A 15,993-nucleotide genomic window follows, 5' to 3' on the forward strand; every position below is an offset into this window, starting at 1 on the left:
CTCAATGAGGGGGCGCGCGCATGCACAAGCTACATGCACGAGATACGTGCTCTTCGGATGTTTACTGTGGACACGTGCGTTTGTTTTGTTTCTGTTCCGAAGCATGTTTCTATCACATCGCAAGACGTAAGGGAGTAGAGTACGGAAGCAGGTAAAGATGTATTTATTTAAGGGCAGGCAGACAGATCGTAATCCAAAAAACTTAGTCAAGACAGGCAAAGGGTTATCGGGCTATCGGCAAACAGGCAAAGCAGGAATCAAAGTCGCGGTCACAGAAAACAGGGTCAAGACACAACGCAAGAAACATGAACTAGTACTATGGACTGGGAGCGGAAACACCAGCGGGGACTAAATGAACTAATCTACAGTTTAAAATAACTAAATCTATCAAGGATCATAACATTAACAACGTATCTAACTCTACTATATCTACTATAATACTCGGCGAGGTGTACAGGGACACGAGCGGTACATAACCCCAATATAATCAGACCTATAGAACCCAATAGAACCATTTTTTGCACTTTTTAATGCACTTTTAGTTGTAGGCTACACAGTGTTCCATTCTTTCAGCAGTCAGTTACAGGCCTAACATCGGCTATTCAAGGGCTCAAAGATGACCACATCAAAATATTTTAATTTTACTCATTTATTTATTTAAAGTTATATTGTACCTTGTTGGTAGCCTATGCCTGCTGGAATTAAAAAATATGTTCAGTTTTAAATAAATATTTTGAAATTGTAATTTTTGTAATTTTTTTTTCTTTGAAAAGCAAGACAAAATAGTAAAAAGCACATTTTGACTATTTAATTTATGCAATGGTGAAAAAAATGGAAAAATAAATGGAAAAAAACGCGAAAAAACGTGTTCGGTATTCGGCCTTCGGCCGAGTTTTTCATTATATTCGGCTTCGGCCAAGAATTTTCATTTCGGTGCATCCCTAGTCAATTACTCAGCGTCTACCTCAGTTACCACACCTCAACAGGGTTCATACAGATGCTTCATAATGACATTCCAGAACTTTCAAGGACTTTTCAAGCAATATTTCTTTTGTATTCAAGGACTATACATATAAGAGATGTATATAAGAGATGTCATTCAAACATGTTCTTTATTTCTTTTTTTTAAAATTCAAAAATAAATAACATTAATAATAGTAATAATAATAATAATAAACACAATAAATTTTTATATGGCGCCTTTTGTAGCGATGCTGGACTAGATTTGCATTTCCCAGCCATTGCTTCATCTTCACCATAACGTCGGTATACAGTGTCCCAAAAGTCTCCAAATATAGAGGGAAATTAACATTCTGCACTTATTTTTTCCCCAGAGAGCCTTTAAGAATGCTTTTGACAAACGCAGGATGTATTGAAATTAGGCTTGTTGTGATAGTCGGTGTTACCGGTGTTTCACGGAGTTCTGCCGCACACCGATTGTATCCCTTGCCCACTGACGGCACCGCCCCCACTGACGTTTTGCTTTTTTATAGCAATAAAAACCATTTAGTTCAGTTAGACCGGAGCCTACAATTATAAACTGAACGCACCTGCTCAATTCAGTACAAGCCGAATGAGTCCGAGTCACAGCACAGATCATCTGGAGTCAGATTTCATTTATCACGTGACAAGAGTGAGGCGAGCTGACTGACGAGATGATGGCGGACGATTTGGTTTCAAAATGAAATGTAAAAGCACCTATTTGGCAATATTTTGTATTTAAACCCAATGCTAATAGAGAACCTGCAAACTTTAATGAGGTGATCAGTAAACGTTCGCCAATTCGAAAGTGAAATGTGTGGCCACATGGGCATTCTTAAGAGATTTAAAAGCGAGGGGGACAAGAGGGAAATTTCCTCTCTTAGAGAGACCGAGCTAATTTAATTCATTTCTTCATCAAAATCATCAACTTGTATACTAGATCCCTTACCTACATGTTTCTTCATACAGATTATTCCAGAAGTAATTACACCCTTTCTAAATATAATCAATTCTTCCCTTAGCACTTTCTATGTACCTAAATCATTTAAATTAGCAGTTATTAAACCCCTGATTTAAAAAACCTGACCTCGACCCCTCTCAACTGTCCAGCTATAGACCAATATCAAATCTCCCCTTCATGTCCAAGATCTTAGAAAAGGTTGTACACAGCCGCTCTGCTCGTACTTAGATAGGAACAACATTCATGAAATGTATCAGTCAGGGTTTAGACCTCATCATAGCACAGAGACAGCGTTAGTTAAAGTAGTAAATGACCTTCTACTGACCTCTGATCAGGGTTGTGTCTCTCTGCTTGTCTTACTCGACCTTAGTGCAGCTTTTGATACTATAGATCACACTATTCTCCTTGATAGATTAGAAAATGTTGTTGGTATTAAGGGAACAGTCCTCTCCTGGCTCAGGTCTTATCTGACCGATCGTTATCAGTTCGTAGATGTAAATGGTGAATTCTCCATGCGTACTGAGGTAAAGTTTGGTGTTCCACAAGGTTCTGTTTTAGGCCCACTGCTTTTTATTTATCTGTGCTACCTCTAGGTCAAATTATTCGTAAACATGGAATTATCTTCCACTGTTATGCTGATGATACACAGCTGTATGTTTCAGCGAAGCCAGAGGACAGACAGAAGCTTAGTAAAGTTGAGGATTGTGTAAAGGACATTAGATGTTGGATGCTTATCAACTTCATTTTGCTTAATTCTGAGAAGACAGAAGAACTTGTTCTAGGACCACGTGTAGCTAGAAGTAATCTTTCTGATCTCACAGTAACTCTGGATGGTCTTTCTGTTTCATCATGTGCAGCAGTAAAAGACCTTGGAGTGATTATTGACTCCAGTCTATCATTTGATGCTCATGTAGATAATATTACTAGGATAGTCTTCTTTCATCTCAGAAATATTTCTAAGATAAGAAATATATTGTCACTACATGATGCAGAAATATTAGTTCATGCTTTCGTCACCTCTAGACTAGATTACTGTAATGCCTTACTGTCTGGATGTTCCAGTAGGAGCATAAACAAACTCCAGTTAGTCCAGAATGCAGCTGCTAAAGTCCTAACTAGAACCAGAACTCTTTAGTTACGTGTGATAAAGAAAGAACATTTCTGAAACCAAAACACACACACTTCTGTAACTACCTTGTATTGTCTTTTATATATCTGTCATCAAAAGCCAGTTGCGTGTATTTAAACACAAACAGAATTTATATTTTATTGATATAGATTTATTATAATTAAAAAGTCCTGAATCAGATTCTCAGTGTAGTAATATTTTATTTCAACTATACATGCTGTGTTAAAAAAAATCAACAAAAATATCATTAACAGTGAGGGAATTATTTACAGATTCACAGCACAAGTTTCGCGACAGACCTACACGTTAAAATACAAAAACAAAACAAATAAAAAATCAGCCAGCCGTATTAAATTCTGCACAGTATTAAAGTTTCAAATAAACTTGAGGCGGATTTGTTCCTGTACACAGACGGGACCGCGGTGTGAAGGTTTATAACGCGACATACAGCTACTGAACTGTACATCAGCAGGTGAAGGCGTGTGCCGAAAATCAGTCAGAAAATAAACCTGCACATCTAGCACACACGATATCCGCGATGTGGGCGGGGCTTATTGTAGCATTTGTGTTCGGCGTCTTCTGAAAGCTTCGTATTTTGTGCGGGTCAGAATTCTGTAAAATATATTCTTAATTATTTCAGATCGCAGAGTAAGAAGGTGTAATATCCTGATTAACGTTCAGGTGATTATCGGCACACATCTAATCAAACGTAAACAGATCAGACGTAAACAGATCAGACGTAAACAGCTTTGTAAAGAGACACACATGCAAAATTACAACAATGGTGGATTTTTCTGTCTTTTTTCTTCCCAAATTAATTACATAAATACGATTTTAGTTAATAACCTTATTTCCGAAAATTTATTTTTATTTAATGTTGTATTTAAATCGGAATATTTTCCGGATTCTTCTCTGTATCGTGATCTCGACGTCACGAAGCTGAACATCAGCCGTGTGGACGTGCTAAAGCTAAACCTCTCACGTAGCTACAGGATTAATGCTAGCTAGTTAGCATGGTTTCTGTAGGGTTTATTCCACAACTGCTCCAGATTTCCTTAGTGTGACGTTTTATTGCATAAATATAATATATATAAGAGTTATATAATAAACTGAAGGTGTGATTAGATGAATTGGAGATGAGTCACTGAGTTTAACAACTTTAACAACAATCCATGTTATTCTGATCTTTCCTCTTCGTTGCCTGGTTGTGGATTAGACGTCCTGCTAACAGGCTAACGCTAATGCTATAGCTATTATCCGTACACATATTAGATACGAGGGGTAACTTGTTATTTCAAGAGAGTTAACCAGAATAATGTCGTCTCTGGACATCGGAGTAAAGGCCATTTCTCCACATCATTAAGTATAATACATTCTGCAGGCAAACTTACTTCTTCTTCTTATTATTATTATTGTCATCATTCTTGTTTTTCTCTTTTACTTTCATTCTTCTTGCTCATGATTAAATGTGCAATGACTTTAAGGAAATGAAAACCCACAATGAGTGTTTCTCAGTAAGGCACAGAACACACACTTGCCTCTGAAATGTCCGTATTTATATATTTATATATTTATATATTTACAGTCGTCGTCGTCGTCATTACCGGCATGACTCGTTGCTAGGACACATCGGTCGCTGTTACAGTGATCAGAATTCATCAGATTTTCTTACGACGGAGTTTGGGTGTAAATCTGGAGTTTAATATAAATCTATCTCACACTAGAACTTGGAGTGTGTTTTAGACATTTTAAACATGCAGTTAATTAGCACAATCGCTAAAGTGGTAGCTACAAGCTTCCATTACGTGTTAGCTACATTAGCTGCGTAGCTCCAGTGCAAAACTACAGACGTCTCGACAGATCAGCTTCGAGTTTCTATATTACTGAAATGAATAAACTCGACCTTAGTGTGTTTCTCAGACTGAAAACAAATGAAATAATAAAATGGTGTTTTGTGTCTGAAAACACACACTCACACACACAGACACACACACAATACCACTGTTCATCTAAACTCAGTAGCAGCAAATTATTGAAATGTTTCCCAGTGAGTTTAAAAAATAAAACAAAAAGTTCAGAGCAGGCACATGAAACACACACACACACACACACACACACACACACACATACACAGAGTCATGTTAACGGTTTAGTTATACAGTAATAACCGGAGCTGGAGAGAAGCCAGCTGTAAGTGCATCCTCAAAGCATTTATGTAACGCTGTAACTCCGTAAATTCGTAACGTTTCCCGTCGCAGTGACACACGTCACCATCTCACGTCACCATCTCAACTCGTTCCTCCAGTCCAATGCACAGCTTTTTCCTCAGTCCTGCATTTCTGTCTTTAATCGATGCTGGTTAACAAGAAATGTATTTCAAGTATTCTTGCAAGAGATTAATCCCACATGACCTTTAACCTTTAACCACGGACGACCCTGCCGCCTCACAGGTCAAAGTTTTTGCTCGTTGGCTCGTCTAATGTTCCGCCATATTGTTTTGGATTTATAGGAATTTAAACTTTCCTGGTTTGTGCCGTAAACATCCCACAGTTTATCTCCACACAGTTTTAAATCTCGCTCAGTCTCGACGTGGAGCAGCTTCACGTGGAGACGTTTAAAACCTTTCAGTCACACTTCCTGTCCTCGCCCTATTTATTCATTTGCTACTGAAACAATTCCTCGAACCACACCCGCGTTAAACCCTTTCATGTCCCTCGTTTACGGAGTAACCGGCCGTATTCCTGCCTTCGCTACCTTTAATTCCTACTCCGTACAGTGGCCGTGTTTCTTTTACTGTCCTCCTCTGAGCCAAAACAGCGTTTTATTGTTGGCCCGCGGTCTCCGGAGCGTGTGATTGGTCCTCGGCTCAGTAACTGTATTTGTTAACGGGCCTGGTTTGCGGTACGAATCCTCCAGGTTTGGGCGGAACGTCTGGCTTTAACGACGCCGTTCGTTTAACAGAAGTCCGGGGAAGCGATCCATATCCGCTGTAGCTGTGCTGCCTCGAAATGCCTTGCGAGTCCATCCTGGAGGGCGGGGTGGGCGGAGCCAGCGCACCTCGGTTGAAACTGGAGTGGCGCGTCAGCATGGCACCGGACGATCCGGCAAGGCGGTGGGTGGAGCCGATGCGGTGGAAACGTTGCCTATCGAGGGTCCCCATTTGTCCTGTGGGTGACGTGGGCACGGACGGGACATCCACGCGTTTGGTGGGACTGTGTCTGGGTAACGAAGACGACGGCGAGTAGGACGAAGCCGAATAAGATGAGGGCGGGGAATAGGACGTTGGGGAATAGAGTGACGCTTCCCGACTTGGAACTTTAGGTGGGATTTCTGCTAAGTTCCCCATGGGCTCGAGCACCAGGTGCTGGCGAGGACGAGGCGTGTCGGCCATGATGGTTTTAGGGTTGACATTTATTGTCTCAGCCTCGTTAGCCTCGTTAAGGTGCTTCAGAAGCTCGTTAAGCGTGTTTCTAGCGTCTACAGAACGCCGCCGCTCTTTATGGACCGACTTCACGCTGCCAGTGTCGCCGCTCGGGACCATTTTCTCGTGCGTTGCGTTCGGAAGCACGACGGCACTTGGGATGTTGGGGTTTTGTGGGCTTTTTGGAGGAGACTCTTTCCGAGACACACACGTCTTTCCTTGTGCCTTTTCCCACTGGTTCTTGTTCGGCTGAAGCCCCTTCTGGTGCAGCACCGGCGTGGACTCGGGCGTGGGCAGCGCCGCCAGCTCTGGATTTTGCCTGCTGATGATGACAGTCTTGAATTCTGGGTTCTTTTCATCTTTGTCTCCGCTGAAGTAGATCCTCGCCTCCTCCATGGCGTTGGGAAATTCCTTCACCGGACTTTCGAAGAGGTCGTTCAGCTTGGTGAAGCTCCCGGTGGAGTCTGTGCGTGACGGTGCCGATTCCTCGTCTTTACTGTGTGGCACTTTGTGGATTCTGCGTGTCTTCTTGTGCAGGAAGACGTCTCGGTAGCAGTAGACCACGGCGCCGGCGATGAACGCCCCCAACAGGAACGCGGCGAAGACGCACGTGATCAGAATGTTCATGTGCACCAGCTGGTTGGAGTCGGCCGACTGGATCTCCCAAACACCTGCAAACACACAACAACGAGGTGTAAGCGCACACTGAACATACACACACAGAGTGCAGAGCTCCACCACTTCCTCCACCACCTCCTCCACCTCCCCCCAGAGGCATTTGCTCACTTCCTGAGATTTATTTCAACTTTATACTCATGAAGACATGTGAAGGTAATCCAGCCCCATGGAGCAGAAGTGCATCCAGAGCAGATGAGAGAATCGGATTAGCCGGAAGCTAACAGGTCACGTAACAGGATTATGTTAGTGAAGGAGACGTCGCCCACTCAGCCGTTAAAAGCTTTAAGAGTAAAGTTTGTTAGCGTTTATCCCCAGATACCTGATCATACCGAGAAGAGGAGGCGTGTCTTCAGAGTGTGTTAGTGTCCACGAGAGAAACGTGTGAGAGTGTGTTAAGAGTCCACGAGAGAAACGTGTGAGAGTGTGTTAGTGTCCACGAGAGAAACGTGTGAGAGTGTGTTAGTGTCCATGAGAGAAACGTGTGAGAGCGTGTTAGTGTCCACGAGAGAAACGTGTGAGAGTGTGTTAGAGTCCACGAGAGAAACGTGTGAGAGCGTGTTAGTGTCCACGAGAGAAACGTGTGAGAGTGTGTTAGAGTCCACGAGAGAAACGTGTGAGAGCGTGTTAGTGTCCACGAGAGAAACGTGTGAGAGCGTGTTAGTGTCCACGAGAGAAACGTGTGAGAGTGTTAGAGTCCACGAGAGAAACGTGTGAGAGTGTGTTAGTGTCCACGAGAGAAACGTGTGAGAGTGTTAGAGTCCACGAGAGAAACGTGTGAGAGTGTTAGAGTCCACGAGAGAAACGTGTGAGAGTGTTAGAGTCCACGAGAGAAACGTGTGAGAGTGTGTTAGAGTCCACGAGAGAAACGTGTGAGAGTGTGTTAGTGTCCACGAGAGAAACGTGTGAGAGCGTGTTAGCGTCCACGAGAGAAACGTGTGAGAGTGTGTTAGTGTCCACGAGAGAAACGTGTGAGAGCGTGTTAGAGTCCACGAGAGAAACGTGTGAGAGTGTGTTAGTGTCCACGAGAGAAACGTGTGAGAGCGTGTTAGTGTCCACGAGAGAAACGTGTGAGAGTGTGTTAGAGTCCACGAGAGAAACGTGTGAGAGCGTGTTAGTGTCCACGAGAGAAACGTGTGAGAGCGTGTTAGTGTCCACGAGAGAAACGTGTGAGAGTGTTAGAGTCCACGAGAGAAACGTGTGAGAGTGTGTTAGTGTCCACGAGAGAAACGTGTGAGAGCGTGTTAGTGTCCACGAGAGAAACGTGTGAGAGCGTGTTAGTGTCCACGAGAGAAACGTGTGAGAGTGTTAGAGTCCACGAGAGAAACGTGTGAGAGTGTGTTAGTGTCCACGAGAGAAACGTGTGAGAGTGTGTTAGAGTCCACGAGAGAAACGTGTGAGAGTGTGTTAGTGTCCACGAGAGAAACGTGTGAGAGCGTGTTAGCGTCCACGAGAGAAACGTGTGAGAGTGTGTTAGAGTCCACGAGAGAAACGTGTGAGAGTGTGTTAGTGTCCACGAGAGAAACGTGTGAGAGCGTGTTAGTGTCCACGAGAGAAACGTGTGAGAGTGTGTGTCAGTGACTCAAGCAGAGACAGTGCTGGACTGTGTAAGGCCTTCGGAAGACTTTCAGGAAACCCGAGAGAAGGAGAAACAGAATGAAGAACTAAAGAGGAAAGGAACTGAGGAACAGCAGAGATGAAAGAGAACAGAAAGACGACATGTCGCTCAACTGAAGGAAAAAAACTGAAAGAACAAATGAAGAAAATAAACTGACATGTAAGCTGTGGGGATCTGAGCGCTGCTGCTAACGTCACCTCGCTAAGCTAACAGCTTAAAGATTAAGCTAGCTGTTAAAATACAAAACAATCAAATGGAATGAGTTTCAATCTGCTTTACTAAACATATCTGTGTGTGTGCGCGTGTGTACGTGTGTGCGCGCTTGTGTGCGTGCGTACGTGTGTGCGTACGTGTGTGTGTGCGTGCGTGTGTACGTGTGTGTGTGCACGTGTGTGTGCGTGTGTGTGTGTGTGTGTGCACGTGTGTGTATGTGTGTGCTTCCATGGTTTTGTATTTGAACAGCTAGCTTTAGAAAGATGATCGCTAGCAGCAGCATTACCCAGAATCCCTTGCTCCCGTCAAGGCCTTACCCTCCATCACCGATTCAAATGATCTGGAAGTTTCCGAACTGTCACGGAGAACGGATTTCCGCGTGTCGAGGAGTTGAGGAGGAAGAGAGGGAGGAGTGTGTGGGGGAGGGGGAGGTTCTGATGCGGAGGACGGCGTGACTGACAGCACCGGGTTCTGTTCTGCTGCAGTAAACACATCATGCACACAGTTACTCCAGGGTTCCACAGAGTCCGGAACCTTCTAGAAAGTGTAAGGTCCTGTGTACAGCACTACAGGACGGGACACGAAGTCAAACACTGATGCAGAACTTTACAGTTTTATACGAACCGCACACAAACATCACCATCGTTATATTTATTACACTTTACCTTCCTGACCATGATTACTTTCCTCTAACAGCACGTCCCCCAGGGGATTATTCCCCTCACACCACAGCAACTCACCCCCATCACACCTTCATTTATTACAGAACACATCACACTTTTATCCATTTACAGTTACAGTTAATGTTCATGGAACAAGTTAGTTCCTGTTCTCACTTATGTTATAGCAGCTATAAACACTCGTTCCCTCACCATCCCTCTCTCTATTCTCTCTCTCTATTCTCTCTCTTTATTCTCTCTCTATTCTCTCTCTTTATTCTCTCTCTATTCTCTCTCTTTATTCTCTATCTTTATTCTCTCTCTCTATTCTCTCTCTCTATTCTCTCTCTATTCTCTCTCTCTATTCTCTCTCTCTCTATTCTCTCTCTATTCTCTCTCTATTCTCTCTCTCTATTCTCTCTCTTTATTCTCTCTCTATTCTCTCTCTTTATTCTCTCTCTATTCTCTATCTTTATTCTCTCTCTCTATTCTCTCTCTATTCTCTCTCTTTATTCTCTCTCTCTCTATTCTCTCTCTATTCTCTCTCTATTCTCTCTCTCTATTCTCTCTCTTTATTCTCTCTCTATTCTCTCTCTTTATTCTGTCTCTTTATTCTCTCTTTATTCTCTCTTTATTCCCTCTCTTTATGCTCTCTCTTTATTCCCTCTCTCTATTCTCTCTTTATTCCCTCTCTCTATTCTCTCTTTATTCTCTTTCTATTCTCTCTCTTTATTCCCTCTCTTTATTCTCTCTCTTTATTCCCTCTTTTTTCTCTCTTTATCCTCTCTCTCTATTCTCTCTTTATCCTCTCTTTATTCCCTCTTTTCTCTCTTTATCCTCTCTCTTTATCCTCTCTTTATTCTCTCTCTTTATTCCCTCTCTATTCTCTCTCTCTATTCTCTCTCTTTATTCCCTCTCTTTATTCTCTCTCTTTATTCCCTCTCTTTTCTCTCTTTATCCTCTCTCTCTATTCTCTCTTTATTCTCTCTCTTTATTCCCTCTCTTTTCTCTCTTTATCCTCTCTGTCTATTCTCTCTGTCTATTCTCTCTCTTTATTCCCTCTCTTTTCTCTCTTTATCCTCTCTCTCTATTCTCTCTGTCTATTCTCTCTCTTTATTCCCTCTCTTTTCTCTCTTTATCCTCTCTCTCTATTCTCTCTTTATTCTCTCTCTTTATTCCCTCTCTTTTCTCTCTTTATCCTCTCTATTCTCTCTGTCTATTCTCTCTCTTTATTCTCTCTCTTTATTCCCTCTCTTTTCTCTCTTTATCCTCTCTCTCTATTCTCTCTCTTTATCCTCTCTTTATTCCCTCTCTTTTCTCTCTTTATCCTCTCTCTCTATTCTCTCTCTTTATCCTCTCTCTCTATTCTCTCTCTTTATCCTCTCTCTCTATTCTCTCTCTTTATCCTCTCTTTATTCCCTCTCTTTTCTCTCTTTATCCTCTCTCTCTATTCTCTCTCTTTATCCTCTCTTTATTCCCTCTCTTTTCTCTCTTTATCCTCTCTCTCTATTCTCTCTCTTTATCCTCTCTTTATTCCCTCTCTTTTCTCTCTTTATTCTCTCTGTGGGACAACATAAAGTTAAAGCTTTACCTCTGACACTGGAGACTCCTTCCATAACTGATACATAAATGATCACACACATGTACAATTAGTTTATGTGGAGCGTGCGCTGTACACGTCCCTGTGAACGAGCCGTTACTATAGAAACCATAACGTATCAGAACGAGAGCATTAAAAAAACCTGCGCTACTGTCAGAGCCGCTGTTATAGAGAACCTTCTGACCCGTGTGTTTGAGCGTTGTTGTGTAGAGCCTTGTTGTGTAGTGTTGTGTAGAGTGTTGTTGTGTAATGTTGTGTAAAGCGTTGTAGTGTTGTGTAATGTTCTGTAGTGTTGTGTAAAGCGTTATCGTGTAGTGTTGTGTAGAGCGTTGTTGTGTAGAGTGTTGTGTAGAGCGTTGTTGTGTTGTTGTGTAGAGCGTTGTGTAGTGTTGTTGTGTAGTGTTGTGTAGAGCGTTGTAGTGTTGTGTAGTGTTGTGTAGTGTTGTGTAGAGCGTTATTGTGTAGTGTTGTGTAGAGTGTTGTTGTGTAGTGTTGTTGTGTAGAGCGTTGTAGTGTAGAGAATTGTTGTGTAGAGCGTTGTGTAGACCGTGTTGTGTAGTGTTGTTGTGTAGTGTTGTTGTGTAGATCAGTTCTGTAGTGTTGTGTAGCGCGTTGTTGTGTAGTGTTGTTGTGTAGTGTTGTTGTGTAGAGCATTGTTCTGTAGTGTTGTGTAGAGCGTTGTTGTGTAGTGTTGTTGTGTAGTGAATTGTTGTGTAGAGCGTGTTGTGTAGAGTGTTGTTCTGTAGTGTTGTGTAGAGTGTTGTTTTGTTGTGTAGAGCGTTGTTGTGTAGTATTGTTGTGTAGAGCATTGTTCTGTAGTGTTGTGTAGAGCGTTGTTGTGTAGTGTTGTTGTGTAGTGAATTGTTGTGTAGAGCGTTGTGTAGAGAGTGTTGTGTAGAGTGTTGTTGTGTAGTGTTGTTGTGTAGAGCGTTGTTGTGTAGTGTTGTTGTGTAGTGAATTGTTGTGTAGAGCGTTGTGTAGAGAGTGTTGTGTAGAGTGTTGTTGTGTAGTGTTGTTGTGTAGAGTGTTGTTTTGTTGTGTAGAGCGTTGTTGTGTAGTATTGTTGTGTAGAGCATTGTTCTGTAGTGTTGTGTAGAGCGTTGTTGTGTATTGTTGTTGTGTAGTGTTGTTGTGTAGAGCATTGTTCTGTAGTGTTGTGTAGAGTGTTGTTTTGTTGTGTAGAGCGTTGTTGTGTAGAGCATTGTTCTGTAGTGTTGTGTAGAGCGTTGTTGTGTAGTGTTGTTGTGTAGTGAATTGTTGTGTAGAGCGTTGTGTAGAGCATGTTGTGTAGTGTTGTTGTGTAGTGTTGTTGTGTAGAGTGTTGTTTTGTTGTGTAGAGCGTTGTTGTGTAGTATTGTTGTGTAGAGCATTGTTCTGTAGTGTTGTGTAGAGCGTTGTTGTGTATTGTTGTTGTGTAGTGTTGTTGTGTAGAGCATTGTTCTGTAGTGTTGTGTAGAGCGTTGTTGTGTATTGTTGTTGTGTAGTGTTGTTGTGTAGAGCATTGTTCTGTAGTGTTGTGTAGAGCGTTGTTTTGTTGTGTTGTGTAGAGCGTTGTTGTGTAGTGTTGTTGTGTAGAGTGTTGTTGTGTAGAGCGTTGTTGTGTAGAGCGTGTTGTGTAGAGTGTTGTTGTGTAGTGTTGTTGTGTAGAGCATTGTTCTGTAGTGTTGTGTAGAGCGTTGTTGTGTAGTGTTGTTGGGTAATGAATTGTTGTGTAGAGCGTTGTGTAGAGTGTTGTGTAGTGTTGTTGTGTAGCATATTGTTCTGTAGTGTTGTGTAGAGTGTTGTGTAGTGTTGTTGTGTAGCGTATTGTTCTGTAGTGTTGTGTAGAGCGTTGTTGTGTAGTGTTGTTATGTAGAGAATTGTTGTGTAGAGCGTTATGTAGAGCGTTGTTGTGTAGTTTTGTGTAGAGCGTTGTTCTGTAGTGTTGTTGTGTAGTGTTGTGTAGAGTGTTGTGTAGAGCATTGCTGTGTAGTGTTGTTGTGTAGAGCGTTGTTGTGTAGTGTTGTTGTGTAGAGCGTGTTGTGTAGAGTGTTGTGTAGAGCGTGTTGTGTAGTGTTGTGTAGAGCGTGTTGTGTAGAGCATTGTTGTGTAGAGCGTATTGTGTAGAGTGTTGTGTAGAGCGTGTTGTGTAGTGTTGTTGTGTAGAGCGTGTTGTGTAGTGTTGTGTAGAGCGTATTGTGTAGAGTGTTGTGTAGAGCGTGTTGTGTAGTGTTGTTGTGTAGAGCATTGTTATGTAGTGTGTTGTGTAGAGCGTTGTTGTGTAGTGTTGTTGTGTAGTGTTGTTGTGTAGAGCGTTGTTGTGTAGTGTTGTGTAGAGCGTGTTGTGAAAGCGTTGTTGTGTAGAGCGTTGTTGTGTAGAGCGTGTTGTGTAGTGTTGTTGTGTGGTGTTGTTGTGTAGAGCGTTGTTGTGTAGTGTTGTTGTGTAGAGCGTGTTGTGAAAGCGTTGTTGTGTAGAGCATTGTTGTGTAGAGCGTGTTGTGTAGTGTTGTGTTGAGCGTTGTTGTGTAGTGTTGTTGTGTAGAGCATTGTTATGTAGTGTGTTGTGTAGAGTGTTGTTGTGTAGAGCGTTGTTGTGTAGTGTTGTGGTGTAGAGCGTTGTTGTGTAGTGTTGTTGTGTAGAGCGTTGTTGTGTAGTGTTGTTGTGTAGAGCATTGTTATGTAGTGTGTTGTGTAGAGCGTTGTTGTGTAGAGCGTTGTTGTGTAGTGTTGTTGTGTAGAGCGTGTTGTGTAGAGCGTTGTTGTGTAGAGCGTGTTGTGTAGTGTTGTTGTGTAGAGCGTGTTGTGTAGTGTTGTGTAGAGCGTGTTGTGTAGAGCATTGTTGTGTAGAGCGTGTTGTGTAGTGTTGTTGTGTAGAGCATTGTTATGTAGTGTGTTGTGTAGAGTGTTGTTGTGTAGAGCGTTGTTGTGTAGTGTTGTTGTGTAGAGCGTTGTTGTGTAGAGCGTGTTGTGTAGAGCGTTGTTGTGTAGTGTTGTTGTGTAGTGTTGTTGTGTAGAGCGTTGTTGTGTAGTGTTGTTGTGTAGAGCGTTGTTGTGTAGAGCGTTGTTGTGTAGTGTTGTTGTGTAGAGCATTGTTGTGTAGTGTTGTTGTGTAGAGCGTTGTTGTGTAGTGTTGTTGTGTAGAGTGTTGTTGAGTAGTGTTGTTGTGTAGAGCGTTGTTGTGTAGAGCGTTGTTGTGTAGTGTTGTTGTGTAGAGCGATGTTGTGTAGAGCGTGTTGTGTAGAGCGTTGTTGTGTAGTGTTGTTGTGTAGAGCGTTGTTGTGTAGTGTTGTGTAGAGCGTTGTTGTGTAGTGTTGTTGTGTAGAGCGTTGTTGTGTAGTGTTGTGTAGAGCGTTGTTGTGTAGTGTTGTTGTGTAGAGCGATGTTGTGTAGAGCGTGTTGTGTAGAGCGTTGTGTAGTGTTGTTGTGTAGTGTTGTTGTGTAGAGCGTTGTTGTGTAGTGTTGTGTAGAGCGTTGTTGTGTAGTGTTGTTGTGTAGAGCGTTGTTGTGTAGTGTTGTTGTGTAGAGTGTTGTGTAGAGCGATGTTGTGTAGAGCGTGTTGTGTAGAGCGTTGTTGTGTAGTGTTGTTGTGTAGAGCGATGTTGTGTAGAGCGTGTTGTGTAGAGCGTTGTGTAGTGTTGTTGTGTAGTGTTGTTGTGTAGAGCGTTGTTGTGTAGTGTTGTGTAGAGCGTTGTTGTGTAGTGTTGTTGTGTAGAGCGTTGTTGTGTAGTGTTGTTGTGTAGAGTGTTGTTGTGTAGAGCGTTGTTGTGTAGAGCGTGTTGTGTAGAGCGTTGTTGTGTAGTGTTGTTGTGTAGAGCGTTGCTGTAGACTGTACAGTGAGGATATACACTCAGTCTTGCGTAAACGTATATAAACGTGAACGTACAGAAGCGTTAGTGCATCAGCGTTTGACCGCGTCCGTATTTCTGCTTCCCCCCAAACTGTAAACTCCAAACTTCATCAACAATAAAAAACATTCTGATTTAAAAACTAAGCAAAAATAAATAAATAAATAAATAAATAAATGAAAGTGTGACACTGTGTTAGTGAAAAATGAAGGAATGGTATTGTGGTAAAATTTCAGGCTGAAACATGAGAAACATGAGAAACACTGATCTGTTCATTAGACAAGTGCTGATATAAAACTTCCATACAGTGATTAGTATAAACCTCTCAACATCACACTCACCAACACATCTAATTAACTACCAGCACATTTATACTGAACACCAAGAACAGTGCGGTGAGAAAAAGCCTCTCTTCACTTCCTGTAGCGGTGTCAAGTGTCGAGGTGAACGCTAACCTGAAACCTGAATGATAATGACTCATCACCACCAAACACCTGAAACCTGAATGATAATGACTCATCACCACCAAACACCTGAAACCTGAATGATAATGACTCATCACCACCAAACACCTGAAACCTGAATGATGACTCATCACCACCAAACACCTGAAACCTGAATGATAATGACTCATCACCACCAAACACCTGAAACCTGAATGATGACTCATCACCACCAAACACCTGAAACCTGAATGATAATGACTCATCACCACCAAACACCTGAAACCTGAATGATAATGACTCATCACCACCAAACACCTGAAACCTGAATGATAATGACTCATCACCACCAAACACCTGAAACCTGAATGATAATGACTCATCACCACCAAACACCTGAAACCTGAATGATAATGACTCATCACCACCAAACACCTGAAACCTGAATGATAATGACTCATCAGAACCA

At 42.2% G+C, this 15,993-nt stretch overlaps 2 protein-coding genes across 10 annotated transcripts in view; both read right to left on the reverse strand.

Annotated features, from left to right (window-relative positions):
- Positions 1 to 3,251: 3,251 nt before the first annotated feature.
- sema6dl (sema domain, transmembrane domain (TM), and cytoplasmic domain, (semaphorin) 6D, like) overlaps positions 3,252 to 15,993 on the reverse strand; it is a 35,254-nt gene continuing 22,512 nt past the window's right edge. For 4 of the 8 annotated variants that reach the window (XM_053623857.1, XM_053623853.1, XM_053623855.1 and 1 more), the window contains 2 exons: positions 9,316 to 9,477; positions 3,252 to 7,163 (listed from right to left, as the gene is read on the reverse strand). In XM_053623857.1, coding sequence (XP_053479832.1) covers positions 5,938 to 7,163; positions 9,316 to 9,477 — 1,388 coding nt within the window. In that variant the 3' untranslated portion in view covers positions 3,252 to 5,937. The remainder of the gene's footprint in view (positions 7,164 to 9,315; positions 9,478 to 15,993) is intronic. The other 4 variants (XM_053623856.1, XM_053623854.1, XM_053623859.1 and 1 more) reach the window with 2 other exon arrangements.
- On the reverse strand, positions 10,038 to 15,809 carry LOC128607171 (GATA zinc finger domain-containing protein 14-like). Of its 2 annotated transcripts, XM_053623862.1 has the most exons (3): positions 15,765 to 15,809; positions 15,690 to 15,728; positions 10,038 to 15,653 (listed from the first exon to the last, which is right to left on the reverse strand). In XM_053623862.1, exon 3 carries the CDS (start codon positions 13,337 to 13,339, stop codon positions 11,423 to 11,425), a length of 1,917 nt encoding a protein of 638 aa, XP_053479837.1. In that variant the 5' UTR covers positions 13,340 to 15,653; positions 15,690 to 15,728; positions 15,765 to 15,809; the 3' UTR covers positions 10,038 to 11,422. The 2 variants fall into 2 exon arrangements, with proteins under 2 accessions (XP_053479837.1, XP_053479836.1); XM_053623861.1 differs by lacking the exon at positions 15,765 to 15,809 and having other exon boundaries at positions 15,690 to 15,757.

This window comes from Ictalurus furcatus, chromosome 4 (assembly GCF_023375685.1).
Source record: "Ictalurus furcatus strain D&B chromosome 4, Billie_1.0, whole genome shotgun sequence".
Taxonomy (NCBI): domain Eukaryota; kingdom Metazoa; phylum Chordata; class Actinopteri; order Siluriformes; family Ictaluridae; genus Ictalurus; species Ictalurus furcatus.

Excerpts from the sequence above, each read along its gene's own strand:
- LOC128607171 (XM_053623862.1), bottom strand. The coding sequence starts at position 13,339 with ATGCTCTACACAACACGCTCTACACAACACTACACAACACGCTCTACA.